The following is a 16,938-nucleotide window of genomic DNA, read 5'->3' as shown; positions in this document are numbered from 1 at the left end:
CTCCCCCTCCCCCGACAAGGCGGCAGAGCCTTGGTGTTTCGAGAGTCGTGGGAGATGGACAGCCAAGACGGGGCATCATACACTAGGTTAATAGAGTCACAAATAGACTGAAAATCTCCGAAGCTCGTGCTTCAGGTATTGTGAGGTGGTGCTTGACTCTTGTGACGTGAGTTGATGGGAGGTCCGGCATCTCGGGATTGACGCGACGGGATCATGCCGGGAGGTACCGCCGTGCCGTGTCCAAGAAACCGGAGACTGTGTGGATCCACACTAAATATGGCTGAAGATGCCTTTTGGCTTTCGATGCTGCGACACTGTACGTCATTTTCCCTCTTCCATGACCCATCTTGACGATGTTATTTTCCCCTTTCATCATCTTCATCTTCTGTCTCAATTTAAATGGGATTCTCACAGCGTACCTTTGGCGGACGTGACCAATGGTATCACACCCATCGACCACGCGAGAGCTTCGCCTTAAGGACTTAACGCCAACAGCGATACAGTTCCGAGGTCACGATCTCTTCTCTACCTACCTGTAGGTAAGCAGTCATTTCGAGATGCGTGCGGGCGATCGATGATTGGAACTCTATGACTGCGACGTCGCGACGTGGGATTCTTCCTGTTTACAATTCATCCGAAGTTCCCCTCGAGTACAGGATTCAAAGCAAAACTCTCAACTCTCCGTACAGGGATGGCCGAACGACGACACCGGATGGCATCCGTGCTGACTTGCCTCTCTTCTGGACCAGCTTTTGTTCACCGGCGCACCGGCGCACAGGCGCCCGTTTTTAAAGGCCGCAGGATACGGATACCGATGTGTCGTTGAAGGCCGAAACTACAGATCGTGGAGCCGCATGGGGTTCTACCGCGGGATGCAAGCATACCACCGGTACGGAGACCAAGTCTACGTAGTAGATTAGATCTGTACGTGTATCCGAAGACAACACGCGGAGCGGTTGGGTGGCAGGTAACGAATTCGGCATCCTCCCCGACGCCAATCAAAACACAGGGGACTCGGTCCGTCTACCTTGGCGCCTTGGGAGGAGACTTTAAGCTTTCCACCCGTCATCATATCGCACGACGTGAACTGCACCTTGAACAGGATGTCGACATCACTGGCAGCTTCTTGACAGACGATAAAATAGAGTCCCTGAGAAACCTTTTGGCGACTTCAACGCACCCCATCCACCCACCCAATCCAGAGTGATCGAGGCTGGTACCAACAGACATGGCCGTCCTCCCGGATCAACCACAGCAGAAGAAGCCAGAAGCCAGAGCCGCCCCCCCCCCCCGGTCGTCCAGCCCACTTGGGGAGATCAACACGGGAAAACAGGTTCCAACGGGGAGCCTGCTCGCTGATGGCCTGATGCAGCGCACGCAGTACAGCCCGTTTCTGCACTGGAGACTCCTCGTTGATTGATATCTTTAGCAACAGATTGCATCTGCAGGCTCTAATTTCGCGAGGATCCTTGGCAGCCCACCACCCACAGCGCGTGGCCTGCGATGACGAACTCTCTTCGCCTTTCTTCCCCACAGGTCCTCTCTCTCTCTTCTTCTGTCCATCTTACTCTCTTCTTCTCTCTCTGTCTATCATCGAAGCCGTCTGGGGAAAGCAGCACAATGGCCCTGCACATTGTCCGACTACATTCTTTGCGCGTCCAGCTTCACTGAGGCTTCACCATTGCTGCGCCAGTCTTTCGTTATAAACCGCTGAATACCGCAAACCCCCCGAAACCGATGCGACGACCCCCCCCCAGGAAATGATCCATTCTGCAAGACGGCGCGACCCTTGCAAACGTCACTCGCTTGATTCATGATGACCATTACGATGAACGAAAAAACGACCCCCGATGCGCCGCCATCAGGCGAATCGCCTCCCGGAATCGATGAAAAGTCCAGCGCCAGCACCCGTCACGATGCTCTAACGTGGTGTAAGAGCGTCTTTTACGAGGTCGTCTTGGGCCGCAAGACACTGCCGCCCTCCAAATATGGCCGTCGCATTCCTCTCCGGCTGGACCAAGATGCGCCTTTGGCTGATGAGCGCCGGGGCGGCCACCCCTACGTCTCCAACACCATCCGGACGTCCCGCTACACCGTCTACGATTTCATCCCAAAACAACTGTTTTTCCAGTTCTCCCGCATCGGCAACTTCTATTTCCTCTGCGTCGGCGTACCCCAGACTGTTCCTGGACTTTCTACCACCGGAAATATAACGACAGCATGTGAACCCTGGCCTAATTTCGAGCCCCGTCCTGATTACTAACTCTACCCGCCAGATCCTACCGCTGCTGTTTTTCGTCTTGGTTACAATCGCAAAGGAGGGCTACGATGACTTCAAGCGCCACCGACTCGACAAAGTCGAAAACGCCGAAACGGCCCGTGTTCTCAAGCATGCAAAGCATCGCGTCACAAGCGGCGCTGGCTGGCAGTCGAAGCTTCGCGGCTTCTTGACGAGGGGCTCAAGTGCCCTGGAAACGTGTAGCACAGATGCGCCCTGGACAATGACAAGATGGTGCGATATCGAGGTTGGAGACCTCATCAAGCTATCTAGAGACGACCCGCTCCCGGCGGATATCGTGCTGCTCCACGCCGACGGGGAAAACGGCCTCGCCTACATCGAAACCATGGCCCTTGACGGCGAAACCAACCTCAAGAGCAAGCAGGTGTCGGCAGCGCTGAAGGGTCACGATACCCTGGAGAAGATAATGGCCTGCGATGCCGAATTCGTCGTCGAGGACCCGAACCCCGACCTGTACAAGTTCGACGGCAAGATCACTGTCGACGGCAAGTCGCTGCCACTCACCTCTGCCGAGGTCATCTACCGTGGCAGCATCCTGCGGAACACTGGATCGGCCATCGGCATCGTCATCAACACCGGCGAGGAGTGCAAGATTCGCATGAACGCCAACCAACATCCCAAAGCGAAGAAGCCTGCCCTCGAGACCGTGGCCAACAAGATCGTTGCGACCCTCGCCATCTATGTCATCATCTTATCGATTGGCTGTTCCATGGGATACATCATGTGGCAGAGGTCGCAGGAGCGAAGAACGTGGTATCTCCAGGGAGCCCAGGTCAAGTTCCACGAAATCATCATCGGCTTCATCATCCAGTTCAACAACGTCATCCCGCTAGCGCTCTACGTCAGTCTCGAGATCGTCAAGGTCGGCCAGCTGCTCATGCTCAACTCCGACGTCGAGATGTACCACGCAGAGACGGATACGCCTGCGCGGTGCAACACGAACACGATCCTCGAGAACCTAGGCCAAGTGGGCTACATCTTCACCGACAAGACGGGCACGCTGACCGAGAACGTCATGAAGTTCCGGAAGCTGAGCATCGCGGGCACGGCGTGGCTTCACCAGCCTGATGTCGACCTCGAGGCAGAGGGCGCGGAGGACAGCTCAGTCGATACCCTTTCCGAGGACAAAGGAGGAGGCCCTCGCATCTCGACCCAGTACATCCGAGCGGACGCCTTGGTCGATGATTACGTCCAGTCTCCGACGTCCCTGGGAAGGCCCTCCATGGCCCACTCTCGCGCCCCGTCTGCACGACGGTCCTCCTCTCAGTGGCGATCTACGGGCCGTCCGGATCATGTGCAGCCGGATGTGACAACAAAGGAGCTTCTCGAGTTCATTGCCCTGAGACCCCATTCGCTGTTCGCCAGGAGAGCCAAGGACTACATCCTCGCCATGGCCCTCTGCCACACCTGTCTTCCGGAAATCCGCGACGGCGAGGTGGAATACCAGTCCTCGTCCCCGGACGAGTTGGCCATCGTTCGAGCTGCACAGGAGCTCGGCTACACTGTCGTTTCCCGGACATCTTCCAACATTACACTACGACACGCCTCGGACGCCGGTGGGAATGGCAAGGACATGACTTTCGACATCCTGGACGTCATCGAGTTCAGCAGCCACCGCAAGAGGATGTCTATCGTCGTGCGCTACCCGGACGGACGAATCTGCATCATCTGCAAAGGCGCCGACTCGGTCATCCTCCCCAGGCTGAAGATGGCCAACCTGGCCTTGCAAAAGGCCCAGAATGTTCGCAGGAGCGCGGACTTGGAACACGAACTGGTGCGGAAGAGCGAGCAACAGGAGCCGAGGATCAGCACCGGCGGCCGCGCGAGCCTGTCGCTGCGAAGAAGCATCGGGATCACGCGTCACGCTCCAGGGCCGAGTACGAGACCTCAGGCGGCAGACCGCAGCCAGTCCTTCGAGGCGAGCAACAAGATGGGCAAGTCGGGCGACCTTCTCCGTCCCTCGATCAACATCCGCAATGCGTCGTTTGAGTCATCGCCGGCCTCTCCCACCACACTCGCTCATCATACCCCCGAGAAGTTCGCCTTCCTCGACGATCCCGCCATCGCAGACGACTCGTCCGTCTTCACCCGGTGCTTCAAGCACCTCGACGACTTCGCCACCGAAGGCCTGCGCACGCTCCTCTTTGCCCAGAAGTTCATCTCCGAACAGGACTATCGCGCCTGGAAGAAGAACTTTGACGAAGCCGCCACGAGCTTGACTGACCGCCAGGAAAAGATTGAAGCCGCGGCAGAGACCATGGAGCAGTCCCTGACCCTCGTCGGCGCGTCTGCCATCGAGGACAAGCTGCAGCAGGGCGTGCCCGAGACGATCGACAAGCTCCGACGCGCCAACATCAAGATCTGGATGTTGACGGGCGACAAGCGCGAGACGGCCATCAACATTGCTCATTCGGCCCGTATCTGCCAGCCCGTCTCTGACCTGTTCACTCTCGACGTTACCAAGGGGGACCTCCACGGCCAGTTGGTTGCGCTGTCTGAGGACCTGCACTCCGGCTCGGTCCACAGCGTCGTCGTCATCGACGGACACTCCCTGGCTTCTATAGAGAGGTCCCCTGACTTGACGGCCCAGTTCTACGCGGTCGTGCCCTTTGTTGACTCGGTCATCTGCTGCCGCGCCTCGCCCGCGCAAAAGGCGCTCATGGTCAAGACCGTCCGGTCCCAGCTCCGCAAGTCAGGAAGCCGTATGGGCCACGGATTGACCCTTGCCATTGGCGACGGCGCCAACGACCTGGCCATGATCTCCGCCAGCCACGTCGGCGTCGGCATCTCGGGAAAGGAAGGGCTCCAGGCCGCTCGAGTGGCCGACTACGCCATCGCCCAGTTCCGGTACCTTCAGCGCCTGCTCCTGGTGCATGGCCGGTGGAACTACGTCCGGACCGCCAAGTTTATCCTCTGCACGTTCTGGAAGGAGATGTTCTTCTACCTGCCCACCGCCATGTACCAGCGCTACAACGGGTACACGGGGACCTCGCTGTACGAGATGGCCAGCCTGACCGTCTTCAACACCCTGTTCACCAGCCTCTGCGTCATCTGCATGGGCATCTGGGAACAGGACCTCAGCGCCGACACGCTGCTCGCGGTCCCGGAGCTGTACGTCTACGGCCAGCGGAACATGGGGCTGAACCTGGTCAAGTACGCCGCGTGGATGTTCTCGGCGGCGTGCCAGGGCGTGCTGGCCTACTGGGGCGTCTGGGCCGGATACGTGTGGTTCGCGCACTCGAGCGACCAGGGCCTCTTCGCCGTTGGCGATCTCGCGTTCACTCTGGGCGTCGTCTGGATCAACTACAAGTGCTTGTAAGTGGCGGCTGGCCGTAGCTCAATTTCTTCTCCGAATCAAGTTTTCCCATTGCTAACTGTGTCCCGCAGCATCCTCGAAACCCACCACAAGTCGGCCATCGTGATGGCGTGCTTCTTCATCACCTTCTCAGGGTGGTGGGCGTGGAACGGCTTCCTGTCGTCCATCTACGCCCGCGCCCCGTCGCCGTACGCGGTCCGAGACGGGTTCTCCAAGACGTTCGGCGCGGACTGGGTGTGGTGGCTGACGCTCATTGTCATGACCACCGTCTTCATTCTCATGGAGACCGTCTTCCGCACCTTGCAGAGGTCCATGATCCTGGCCGGGCTGTGGCGGTGGCCGTGGATCCGCAAGGAGGACGACGTCTGCGCGGACGAGTGGCGGTTGGAGCTGTGGCAGGAGCTGGAGAAGGACCCGGCTGTGAGGAAGAAGCTGAGAAGGATGGCGAGGGATGAGGAGGAGGAGGAGGACGAAATCGTAGAAGTAGGTGGGGATGAGGTGCGTGACGATGTGAGGTCAGAGAGGGCGGTCTGAAAGTCTTTTTTTTTATTGCATGAGATACCCATTCTGTTCTTTTACAGCTTGAATTGCTCAACTTTTTTTCTGTTTTTCTCTCTCCCATAACACATTTAGAGGAAGTCAAGTCGACAGAGCGAAATAATCTGGTTTTCCCATCTGCTACGCAGCGACTTCCCAATGGACGTCCTCCCACCCGGGCCGCCTCCGTATCTGTCCCCGGAGATCGCTTCCAGGCACCGGCTTCCCGAACGACGCCGTCAGCGGAACCGCCACCGCCTCGGGGACGGCGAGCACATTGCCATCCACGGCCGTGAAGTCGAAGCCCGATACCAGCAGTGCCATGGACCCCAACAGCTCACCGCTGGCGAAGAACCGTCCGGGACTGATACGTTGTCATGTCAGCCATTCTGGTTTTTCTTCCGTGTTCTCTATTTTGGGGAGGAGGAGGGGGGGGGGGGGGGGGGGGGGGGCTTTATAAAAGGGGTATCGACACGGAACCAGTGACATGAGGAGCGAACCCCCAAAGAAACTTACCAGATGTGCTTCCCGCCGCCGAACGCGAGGAACCCCCGCGGCGCGAAGCCAGCGACGGTCTCCCCCTTCGCCTCCGCCGCCTTCAGGAACCTGTCGCCGACGAACTCGGCCGCATCGTCGCCCCAGATCCGCGGGCTCGTCTGCAGCACCGTCTGCAGCGCGTGCACCTGTGCGTCTTTGCGCAGGACGTAAGCCGTTCCCCCGTCGTCCGAGATGGTCGTGTCAGACATGACCTTCCGAACGAGCACCCCGGCCGCGTGCAGGCGGTGCATCTCGCGGAAGCAGGACATGAGGAGCGGACAGCGCTCTTCGATCCTGTCGACGTGGAGCGTCACCACGCGCTTCTTCTCGTCGCCGCGGCTGCTGCTGCCGCCCGTGTCTTCATCCTTTTCCTCCTTCTCCTCCTCTTTGACAATCAGGGCTCGCGCTTCGTCGCGGAGGCGGGCGAGGAGTTTCGGGCGGCTGAAGACGTGCGCGAAGAGCCAGTAGAAGGCCGGGAAGGTGTTTGAGATGGCGCCGTGGAGGAAGATGAGCTCGATGGACGCGGCGGCGCGGGGAGGCATGCCGGAGCGGGCGGAGAGGGCGCGGCGGTCGCGGACGAGCGAGGACACGTCGGGGCCTTCATGGTGGTTCGCGGCGAAGAAGGATTCGAAAGCGCGCTCCAGGAGGTCGCGGCCTCGGTGGCCGCGGGGCGCGACGAGGGAAGGGAAGAGCTTGAGCATGAGCTTGCTCACGTCAGCTTCGTAGTCCCTGGGGGTATTGGGTGGGTGGTCAGCAAATGGGGGATGTTTCTCGGAGCTTGCTTGCGTCTTGTCTTTCACGGTGAGAGAGAAAGACAGGGAGAGGGTTGTGGGCGTTTACCAGTACGCGTCGACGAGCCGCCTGTCAGCCCGCAATGGATTCTCGCGCCCGTAGAGGGAATCCGTGCTGGCCAGCGTGAACACCTCGCGGGTCCAGCGGTACAGGTCCTCGACGTCCGTGGCGCCTCCCCCTACCGCGTTCAGGCTGGCGGCGACGCGGCCCACGGCCGAGACGTTCAGCGCGAGGAGCGGGCGCCCGGCCATCGCACCGTAGATGATCTTGACCCAGGGCCCGAAGAAGGCCGGGTCGTCCCAGGTCGTCATCGTGGCGGCGTCGACGCCGGGCCCGGTCATGCCCTGGACGAAGTCCCGCAGGTGCGGGTCGAAGCTGAGGGCGCGGTTGCGGATGGCGGATTGCGCGAGGTCCGGGTCCGTGATGATGTAGGCTTTGCCGTTGAGCATGGGGAGGGTGAGGATAGGGCCGGGGTGTTTTGCACTTTTTGGCGGGAAGAGGGGAGGTGAGGGGTTAGTCTGTTTCTTCTTTGTGCTCCCCTGGGACTGATGGGATCCGAATAGCGTGAGACTCACTGGACGATGTCGAGGTATTTCCATGAGTGCTGGAAGAGCCCTATGATGTGGCCGATGAAGGGGATGGTAGGGCGGGCGAGGGGCGGTTCATTCGGGTCCAAGGCCACTGGGTTGGCGACCAGGTAGGCGAGGAAGAGAAACAATGGGATGGCGGCGAGTGCCGTGAAGGGCACGATACCGCCCTCAAGTCCTGAGGCGATCATGATGTCTCGTAGATGCTAACGGGTGACTGGTGGATGTTTGTGAAGAGACCTTCGGGGTTGTCGGATCCTGGGGAGGGGGACGCGTGGATGATTTATACGGGGGTGCCCATGGTGTTTAAATCAGTTCTCTGCTGGACAAGCAGTGGTCGATTGGAGGCGCGGATTAGTGCTGACAGGCAGCGCTAGCGGCTTGGATGTCAGACACTGGAAGGATTGGATTGATGCCCATCACCCCGAAGTCGATCGGACGAAGATCATCCGTCAGCAACCGCTCGAACTGCGGACTGGTCGGCTCCGAGACCAATCTTTCGGGATGGAGGTTCCGGGTCCGAGGTGGGTCTCCGGAGCCGGCGTTGCTCGGGTAGCTGAGTGACCGCGAAAAGTAGTACGGCGCATCGATCCGAGGTGCAGCTCTGTGGAAATCAATGAGAAACGTTGATTAGAAGTGTTTGGATTACAGCCTGGACCCACGCCATCTGCTGTTTGTATTCATGGTTTGACGGAATTGAAGAAAGCGGCATGATGCATCTGACAAATGCCATAGAGCCTTTCCCCGTTAATCGACTGATGATACAAGGCGATCAGTTGTCGCATTCCCGCTTCTGTTCCGGTAATCTTGGCTTTGTGGAACCTTGTCGTTGGAACCAAGAGTGCGTAGCCGGACATGGAGGCCTTGTAAGGGCTAAGGAGGGGGGGGGGGCAGGCGACTACAGTCTAAACCTCCCTTGAACGTAAAATATTCACCAACACATCTGATAACCAACCACGCAAAAAGCTTCCTGTTTTGTTGTTTCAATCAGTACGCCCCCTCGCCGAGCATGTCTACGAGACTTTCTACTCTTCATCACAACCACCTCGCCAGCAGGCTGTCCGCCTCTGGCCTGTTGCTGACGAGCGGCTGCTGCTCGCAGTTGCTGCCGAACCTCCTGCGACGCATTGTTCCGCGACGAACGTGTCATTCGCCTTTCCGACCCCCCAAAAGAACGTTTCCCGTCCATCCGTGTGCGCCTTACTCCACCACCATGTCGGCATCGAATATTGAGTATGGGTATGTCGAAGATGTCGAGGCACTGAGTGACTACCGGCCGGGTGGCTATCACCCCATCCAGATCGAAGATGTTCTTCACGAGCGTTATCGCATAGTCCACAAGCTAGGCCACGGCACATTCTCAACGGTATGGCTTGCTCTTGACAGTCAGACGTCGACGTATATCGCCATCAAAGTCGGCACCGCAGACGCGGACAGCCGAGAAGTGGATATTTTGTCTCAGCTTACGACAGGCGTTGCTGCCACCTCTGATGGGTTCAGCCACACGACAGGCAAGGCGGCTATGATCCCTCTGGTCCTCGACCGTTTTACTCTTGAAGGCCCCAATGGGACTCATCCTTGCTTCGTAACGCCCCCGGCCAGATGCAGCCTTATGGACGCGAAGGAGGCGTCCGACCCGAGACTATTCCAGCTCGACGTCGCTCGGTCTCTGGCTGCTCAGCTTACTATAACTGTGTCTATCGTTCACTTAAACGATTATGCTCATGGTGCTACGTAAGTTTTATTTTCGTTCTCTCTGCTGCCACATCTTCCCCCGCTAACCCATCAACTAACTCCCTGCCTCAGATCTCCATCTCGGGAACCTCCTTCTCCAGCTACCTTCATCACTCAACAACCTGTCAGTTGACCAGTTATATGCTGAGTTTGGAGCCCCAGAGCCAGAGGCCATCGTCCGCCTCGACGGAAAACCCACCTCTTCAGCAGCTGGGGTTCCTCCGTACGCCATCCCGCCCGTGTGGCTGGGAAAAGCAAGCGATGAGATCGCCTTGAACGAAGAAAAGCTACTACTCGTCGACTTTGGTGTCGCCTTTCGCCCATCATAGAAATCCCGCTTTGAGTCGTACACACCCCTCGTGATTCGTCCTCCTGAGGGGTTCTTCGAGCCGAAGACGCCGCTCTCGTTGGCATCGGACATATGGAGTCTCGGCTGCACCGTCTTCGAGTTGCTCGCCCACAGATCCCTAATCGACGGGATCCTTGCGCCCCAGGACGAAATCATGGCCCAGCAGATTCATTTGCAAGGTCCCCTGCCGTCCGAGTGGTGGGATAGCTGGGAAGAACGGTCAAAATGATTCGACGAGGCGGGGCGACCGCTCAGCAACGAGCGTGACATATGGACGTGGGACAGGCGATTTGAGCAATGGGTGCAGGAGCCGAGACAGTCTTGCGGCATGGACGTTATCGGCGACGAGGAGAAGGCTGCGCTGTTTGAGATGCTACGCCGGATGCTCGCATGGAGACCCAGCGAGCGGCCGACTGCAGACGAGGTGTTGGACATGGCTTGGATGAAGACTTGGGCGTTACCCGCGTATGAAAAGTGTCAGAAGACCTGGGCATGCTACTCAAGAGCTCTGTCCCAGGCATGTACAGACACTTCCACGTGATACACCAGGGCCCTAGTTATGATACTGTGTCCTTTTACTTCCAACGTACCTTTCGAAGATTAATGAATACGAAACCCTCCCGTGCTTATCGGCTAAAACATACGCCGTGCTCTTGCATCATCCCTGAGCCGCGGGCAACCGGCTGGACTGGTCTCTTCAAACTACATGAGAGTTCACCCACTGAGCATTAGCTTATGTAGATTGTAGGTGTTAAGTATGTCGTCAACGTGCAGTGTCCATGGAACCCCTGAGGCTAAGACTTCGAGGCTGGACCCCCCAGCACCATCGCGTACCAAAACGCTTGTTCGATTAGGCGGAGACGAGCGTCTTGGAACAGATTTGTGCTGCTGGGCAAGAGCCGTGGCAATGACTACGGGTTAGCGGGACATCTTGTACCCTCAATGCGGATGTGGATAGAGCAGGTGATCATTACAATGGGGATTGTGTACAGCATTTATCATGGCTTGGCCGCTTGGCGGTGGAAGACGGAGAGATCCGGATGAATTGCTGCGAGACAGTTCTACACATCATCGACTTCATTTTGCTCAGGAGTCCCGAATGTGTTGGTGAGTGTGAGAATGTTCTGCAGTGACATATAGGGCATTTTCTTGAATTTACCCAAACCCGGCCCCTTTCTGTGTAGTTGAGCACTGTCGACAAGACCTTCAACCACTCGGAACAGTGATGCCCCCCCTCCCCCCGATGCAGTTGGCTCCAACACAAACGTTCTGCAACGGTGGCAACATTGTCTACTCGCTGATCAATGCAACGCCACCAAGCAAGCAGCCGGGACCCCAGAGCCTAGAGTCTGCGGCGCGATTCCCGGTGCCACCCAGTGATGAGGCACCAAGCCGTGCAGCGAGCGGCCCACCGTCCCCAGAGAACAAACACGAAACGACATGCAGAGACGGGAACGGGGCCCAAAAGCAGACAACGTTGCGATCCCAGCGCCAAATATCAGACTGCTGCTGTGTAATGCTTGCCGGAGCCTCCGCGCGGTCGAGGCTCGCTTCAAGGGTTTCTTCACTTTGCGTGCTCGATGTTTGCCTCGTTTAAGGTGCGGTCAGCAGAGGCTTGCACGTTCGAGTTTGCCGGTTGGGACCGGGGATGCGTGTTCTTCGAGTCCTGGGGTAGGTAGGGGTGGTGGGTTGCTTTTGGAAGCAAACATTTTGTTCTCTCTCTGCGCCGCAGAGCCAAGGGACAAGGGCCCCGGACGTTGGAACTAAGCGGTATAAGAAACGCTCGGCTGGGCAAAAGGGGAAATCGGTGATCGAAATGACATGATCGTAGGAAACTAGCCGGATAATCAACCTTAGTGTGTGGCATACCCTACGTGCCCTTGTGCCGTGCTTGCATCATGTGGAGGCGTGGAAAATCTCGGTGCGATTAAGGCTTCTTTGCTGCGCTTGCTCTCGAATGTAGTCACTCACGCTTAATCTTAAAGGGTCCCAAATAATGGGATGATGCCGTCACTCACTATCCAAAAGATGGTACTGACCCTGGCTGCTTTCAGCTGCGCCATTGGAACATAATTAGCTCGAATATTCAAGGCTCACCACAAGTCAGGTTTGGCCGAATGGAACATGAGCGAAGAGTCGACTTATGAACAAGACTAGTGATCTTGAGTGAAGAAAAAAATCAGAACTTTTGTATTTGAACATAGGAAATCTAGTCTTTATCCATAATGATCTCGCTGCGGGTCACGACCCCTTCTTCAACATCCGACGCCTTCTTCCTTGGCGCCGACTCGGCCCTCCCCACAATCTCTGAGCTGCGGAAGAATAATACGACAATGGTAAGGGAAGTGATGCCGAGGGCAAAGTTCATCCAGTTGGCCGCCCGGAGACCGTCCAACGAGGGCTGGTCCCACTCCTCCACGGGGCCCGCGTTCTCGACCGAGACACCCCTAGCTTTGGCCATGATGGCCGTCTGGACGGCCGTGGAGATGGCGAGGCCGATGGACCGACCGACCTGGCCAACCGAGTTGACGAGCGCGCCTCCCAGGGCCTGGTCCTCCTGGGGCAGCGCCTTGGAGACAAAAAGAATGAGCGTGGGCCACGCCATGTCGGCGCCGATGACGGACAGCAGCATGGCGGGCAGGCCGTAGGCGAAGTAGGACGTGCTCGTCGGGATCGGCGTCGCGAAGAGGAGACAGGCGATGGAGACGGAGACGTTGCCGCAGACGAGTAGGATGTAGGTGGGCACGCGCGAGATCAAGAGGGCGGCGGCCCAGGCGACGAGGATGCCGCCGATGCCCGTGGGCAGGAAGTACAGGGTCGTCGTGAGGACGGACTTGGCCTGGTAGTCCTGGTAGAAGTAGGTGGCGAAGATGAGAAAGTTGTTGAAGGAGGCGAAGAAGAGGCCCATGATGGCGAGCGCGGCGCAGAACTTGCCGCTGTGGAAGATGGACGTCTTCATCAGGGGCAGCCGGTCCGTCTTGAACTCGAGGTGGCGCTGCCAGAACCAGAAGACGACGATGACGGCAAGGGACGCGACGATGACGGCGGGGATCCAGGGCGTCCGCCAGCCGACCACGTTGCCCTCGGTCAGGGCCAGCATCAGCGCGAAGAGGCCGACGGTGATGAGGCCGCCGCCGATCCAGTCGACGGACTTGAACTTGCTGGCGCCGGGGGCCTTCACCTTGTCCGGCGCTGCTACCACCGCTGTTGGGGCGACGGGCGGGATGAAGAAGCAGCCGGCAACGGCGACGAGACCGGCAAGAAGGGCCATGACGCCAAACACCCACTTCCAGCTGGCGTACTGCGCGATGAAGCCCGAGAGGATGGTGCCAAAGACGCTCCCGAGTGGCACGCCGGCGCCGTAGGCGACGAAGGCGTACGTCTTCGTCTTGCCTGGCGGGAATGTCGTCCCCAGGATGCCGATGGCGGTCGGCACGTTGGCGGCGGCGCCGAGGCCCTGCAGGCCGCGGAACAGGTTGAAGGCGATCTCGTTGGGGATGAAAGGGTTGGCGAGGGTGGTGGCGGCGAGCCAGGCGGTGCCGGCAATGAAGATGATGCGCTTGTCGTAGATGTCGGCGATGCGGCCCCAGAGGAGGAGGAAGCAGCCGAAGGCGAGGGAGTAGGCCGAGACGATCCACTGGAGGCGGGATTCCGGGATGCCGATGTCGCGGCCGATGGTCGGGAGGATGATGACGACGGCCTGTACTGAGAGGGTCTGTTTTGGAAGAGGTGGAAAAAGTTAGAGAGTGTTATGCCAGGGGGAGGTAAACCCGGGGGAACAATGTCCGCGTGGATGGATGGACTCACGTTCATGAAGCTTGCGCCGCTGACTGTTGTGACGAGGGCGATGCTTCGCGCCTTGGACATGGCCGGCTTCTCGGGCTCGCTGCTCACGCTGCTCACGCTGCTGGACTCGTCATCGGTATGGGTGGACGTGAACGACTCTGTTCCCATGACGGCCTGCGTCTGCTGGGTGCCCTTCTCCAGATATGTCTCGTCGCCGATGTTGTGTGTGATGATGATCTCAATGTCCTTCTCCTCGGTGATGGGAACCCAGAGGTCCAGGGGAGGACCTGCCTCCCTGTATTCCGAGTTGCGCCTCATCTTTTGTCACTGGCTTGTAGTTCTTGGAGAAGGAAGATGAGGAATAAGAAGATGATGACGATGATGGTGGTGGTGGTGATGAAGATGACTACCGTGACCTGCTAGATGAACCCGTGTCTTTCTTGGGGAATGCTGCTCAGTGCGATGGTTTCCGAGTTCTCATGACATTCAACATCGTGCGAACACTTTGGCTTATGTATCCGTGATGATGCGGATGATGGATGCGCAGAGCATCTACCCCCCCCCTGGTTCCCTGGCAATGTTTGCTCAGTTCCATCTCAAAGCAGAAGTCTAGCCCGCCCTCCACCGCCGTCAGGAACCCCCCGGGGGGTCGTTGTTGTTGTTGTTGTGGGCCGCAGCCGAAGTTGGCTCCTCTGGTGGAGCACTGGAGATCTCCTCGAGACAACAAGAAAGATGATGGGTTGCTTTTTTCACCTACTTCTGTGAATGAGATGTGCTCTCAACTAGACTCGCCCTGGGCTAGACGGATGGAGTCCCGCGAGCCAGTGGGATGGGAAGGGGGAAAAGGGGACCAGCATCATCGGGGGAACGGACCTACCAAGAAGATTCAAGACACGCGGGACCTCGACCCGGGAAACCAGCTAGTCCACACGGTCGATGGTTGCGAGTCCCCCCTCCCGCCCTTGCGGCTTATGGGCTTGGAGGTTCAGATACCCCTCCCCCTTGGAGTTGAACCCATGCCGGCCGTCCCGGGAGAGGCCTTCCGGGCAATGTTCCGTCGCGGTGGGTGAGACCTGCGAGATGGCGAACCCATGCATATGAGAAGATCGTCTTGAGGAATGGGGGGGAAGGAGGAGAGGGGACTCAAGATGTACCGCCTCGGCCATGAATTTCAGGATGGTAGGAGGGGGGAACTTGATGGTACTTTTTCTTTGCCCAGCTCGTGAGAAAAAAGAAAGAAAAAAGGAAAGCTGTTTGCGTGTGCTTAGGGGAGGGGGGGGGGGCGTCTGCCGTGGCCACACACACACACACATGCGCATACGTATTATACACGCCCAGCTCCACATTCGCCGAGCTTGCTTTCGCAATCAAGTCCCCATTCTCACCGGAGCCCGCACGCACGGGGCTCGTGTCGGCACATCCACCGAGATGGGAGGACCGACTGCAGGTCTGGTTAGGCGGGCCCCGCGGGACGGGACAAAGACAAGCTACCGACCCCAGCTGCCGTTGCGCCGCGGCGTTGCCTCAAGTTCAGGACGAGGGAGTTGAGAAAACGAACAGAGTGGTGCTGCCGTGCGTTCGGTTCTCCGTCTGTGAGAAGCAAGATCATCTTCCGGGAGGGAAGAAATAATAATAGCAACAATCAATCAAGCTGCTGCAGTATCTGAAAAGCATCGGGAGGGTGTTGCCACTCGGTAGATCGAATGTAGGGAGACGGGTGGGTAAATAGAGCTGGCAGAGTTTTCTTGACTAGGTATTAGTGAGTACGCGGGAGGAGGAAAGGATCCTCATCAGCTTCTCATTTACACACTAATTCAAGACATTGGCTCGTTGGCCTGGCTGTGACTCGAAGAAAACGTCCCCTTCCCCTCGTGTGCGTGAAGAAGGGAGACAGACTATGGACAGCCCCAATGCAGTTGGTCGTCATCTGCATGGCCTTGGGAGGGGAGAGGGGGAGGGCTTGCAGCAACTTTCTCTCTCTCTCTCTTCCCCCTTGTTGAGAAAAGAACCTACATAAGCGAACGCCGAATCTCGACTCGGCAGTCCAATCCCAAAGTGGTTTACCTAACAATAACCGTCGGGCATTCCCAAGACTCTGGCTGGACGGTGGACCCCCGCAGGGGAGATGATGCTCATAACCTGCATATCGAAAAAAGCAATTCTACAGGAGATCCGAGTGTCCATGTCCATGTTCATGTCTCCCTCCCCCCTCTTCCCAGGCTCCCCAACAAGCAACGAAGAAGCCAGACAATGATGCAAGATCCCGAGCAACACAGAAACAGTGAGGCGACGTTCAAAGGCGTTCACGGCGTATGATGATGGACATTCGAGTGCGTGTTTGAGTCAAAGTGCGCTCACACACACACACACACACACACACACTCGCCTTGCGTAGATTTTGGTTTTCTCAGATCTACGGCCCCCCCCCCTTGTTCCGTTCTGAAGCAAACCCCCCTCCACCCTCGCCCCCAAAGATGCGGCCGGTTCCCCGTCATGATGTTTCTGCTGTTGGTTTATATGCCGGCATGAAGCCGAAGAACAAAAAAGCTGCCGAAGAAAAACAAAATCCACCGATCCCTCGGCCGTGAAGCTGGAAATGTGTAACCGGAGATGCAAATACATCGGCCGATCGGGGCTCGCCAAAAGGAAAGAATCGAGGGTTTTGAATCTGAAAGTGCTCCCTGTCGAGTTTCGAGTTTTGAGTTTTTTTGAGATCAATAACAGTCAGTTGATTGCGAATGCCTCACGGATCGCGAGATCAGACGTCCCGTTCATCCGCCGTTGCTATTACATCGCCCAGACCCCGGTTCAAATGTGACGAAGATGAGATAAAGTGACTGGTCGTCAGCAGAGGGCCGTGAACTTCTGCTCTCTGTCAGAAATGATTTCACGAAATTTGCTTTTTCTCCCAGCTCACGGCCCCCGCGTGTTCTTGGCTGGCGACGCGCATCATCGCCGACTACATGCTCCTCCTCACCCCTCCCCTCCCTCCCCCTGCGCG

The 16,938-nt window shown here is 57.8% G+C and overlaps 4 protein-coding genes across 4 annotated transcripts; 2 read left to right on the top strand and 2 right to left on the bottom strand.

Annotated features, from left to right (window-relative positions):
- Positions 1-1,816: 1,816 nt before the first annotated feature.
- Positions 1,817-6,149, top strand: CDEST_02352 (Putative P-type ATPase, HAD superfamily, P-type ATPase, transmembrane domain superfamily; the record flags this gene model as incomplete). The annotated part of the gene is made up of 3 exons (XM_062918511.1): positions 1,817-2,218; positions 2,277-5,614; positions 5,687-6,149. The coding sequence occupies 3 exons, from the start codon at positions 1,817-1,819 to the stop codon at positions 6,147-6,149; spliced, it is 4,203 nt and encodes a 1,400-aa protein (XP_062774562.1).
- Positions 6,150-6,293: 144 nt separating this feature from the next.
- CDEST_02351 (Putative cytochrome P450) lies at positions 6,294-8,345 on the bottom strand (the record flags this gene model as incomplete). Its single annotated transcript, XM_062918510.1, has 4 exons — positions 8,057-8,345; positions 7,530-7,964; positions 6,669-7,418; positions 6,294-6,516 (listed from the first exon to the last, which is right to left on the bottom strand). Exons 1-4 carry the CDS (start codon positions 8,257-8,259, stop codon positions 6,294-6,296), a joined length of 1,611 nt encoding a protein of 536 aa, XP_062774561.1. The 5' UTR covers positions 8,260-8,345.
- A 732-nt stretch (positions 8,346-9,077) lies between these two features.
- Positions 9,078-10,692, top strand: CDEST_02350 (Putative protein kinase; the record flags this gene model as incomplete). Its single annotated transcript, XM_062918509.1, is given in 5 exon segments — positions 9,078-9,802; positions 9,875-9,926; positions 9,940-10,110; positions 10,132-10,370; positions 10,407-10,692. The coding sequence occupies 5 exon segments, from the start codon at positions 9,078-9,080 to the stop codon at positions 10,690-10,692; spliced, it is 1,473 nt and encodes a 490-aa protein (XP_062774560.1).
- A 1,668-nt stretch (positions 10,693-12,360) lies between these two features.
- On the bottom strand, positions 12,361-15,058 carry CDEST_02349 (Putative major facilitator superfamily, MFS transporter superfamily; the record flags this gene model as incomplete). The annotated part of the gene is made up of 3 exons (XM_062918508.1): positions 14,815-15,058; positions 13,959-14,693; positions 12,361-13,866 (listed from the first exon to the last, which is right to left on the bottom strand). The coding sequence occupies exons 2-3, from the start codon at positions 14,253-14,255 to the stop codon at positions 12,361-12,363; spliced, it is 1,803 nt and encodes a 600-aa protein (XP_062774559.1). The 5' UTR covers positions 14,256-14,693; positions 14,815-15,058.
- Positions 15,059-16,938: the final 1,880 nt, after the last annotated feature.

This window comes from Colletotrichum destructivum, chromosome 2 (genome assembly GCF_034447905.1).
Source record: "Colletotrichum destructivum chromosome 2, complete sequence".
Classification (NCBI taxonomy): domain Eukaryota; kingdom Fungi; phylum Ascomycota; class Sordariomycetes; order Glomerellales; family Glomerellaceae; genus Colletotrichum; species Colletotrichum destructivum.
Note: the sequence above shows the minus strand (reverse complement) of the source record. Positions and strands in the feature narration are given on the sequence as shown.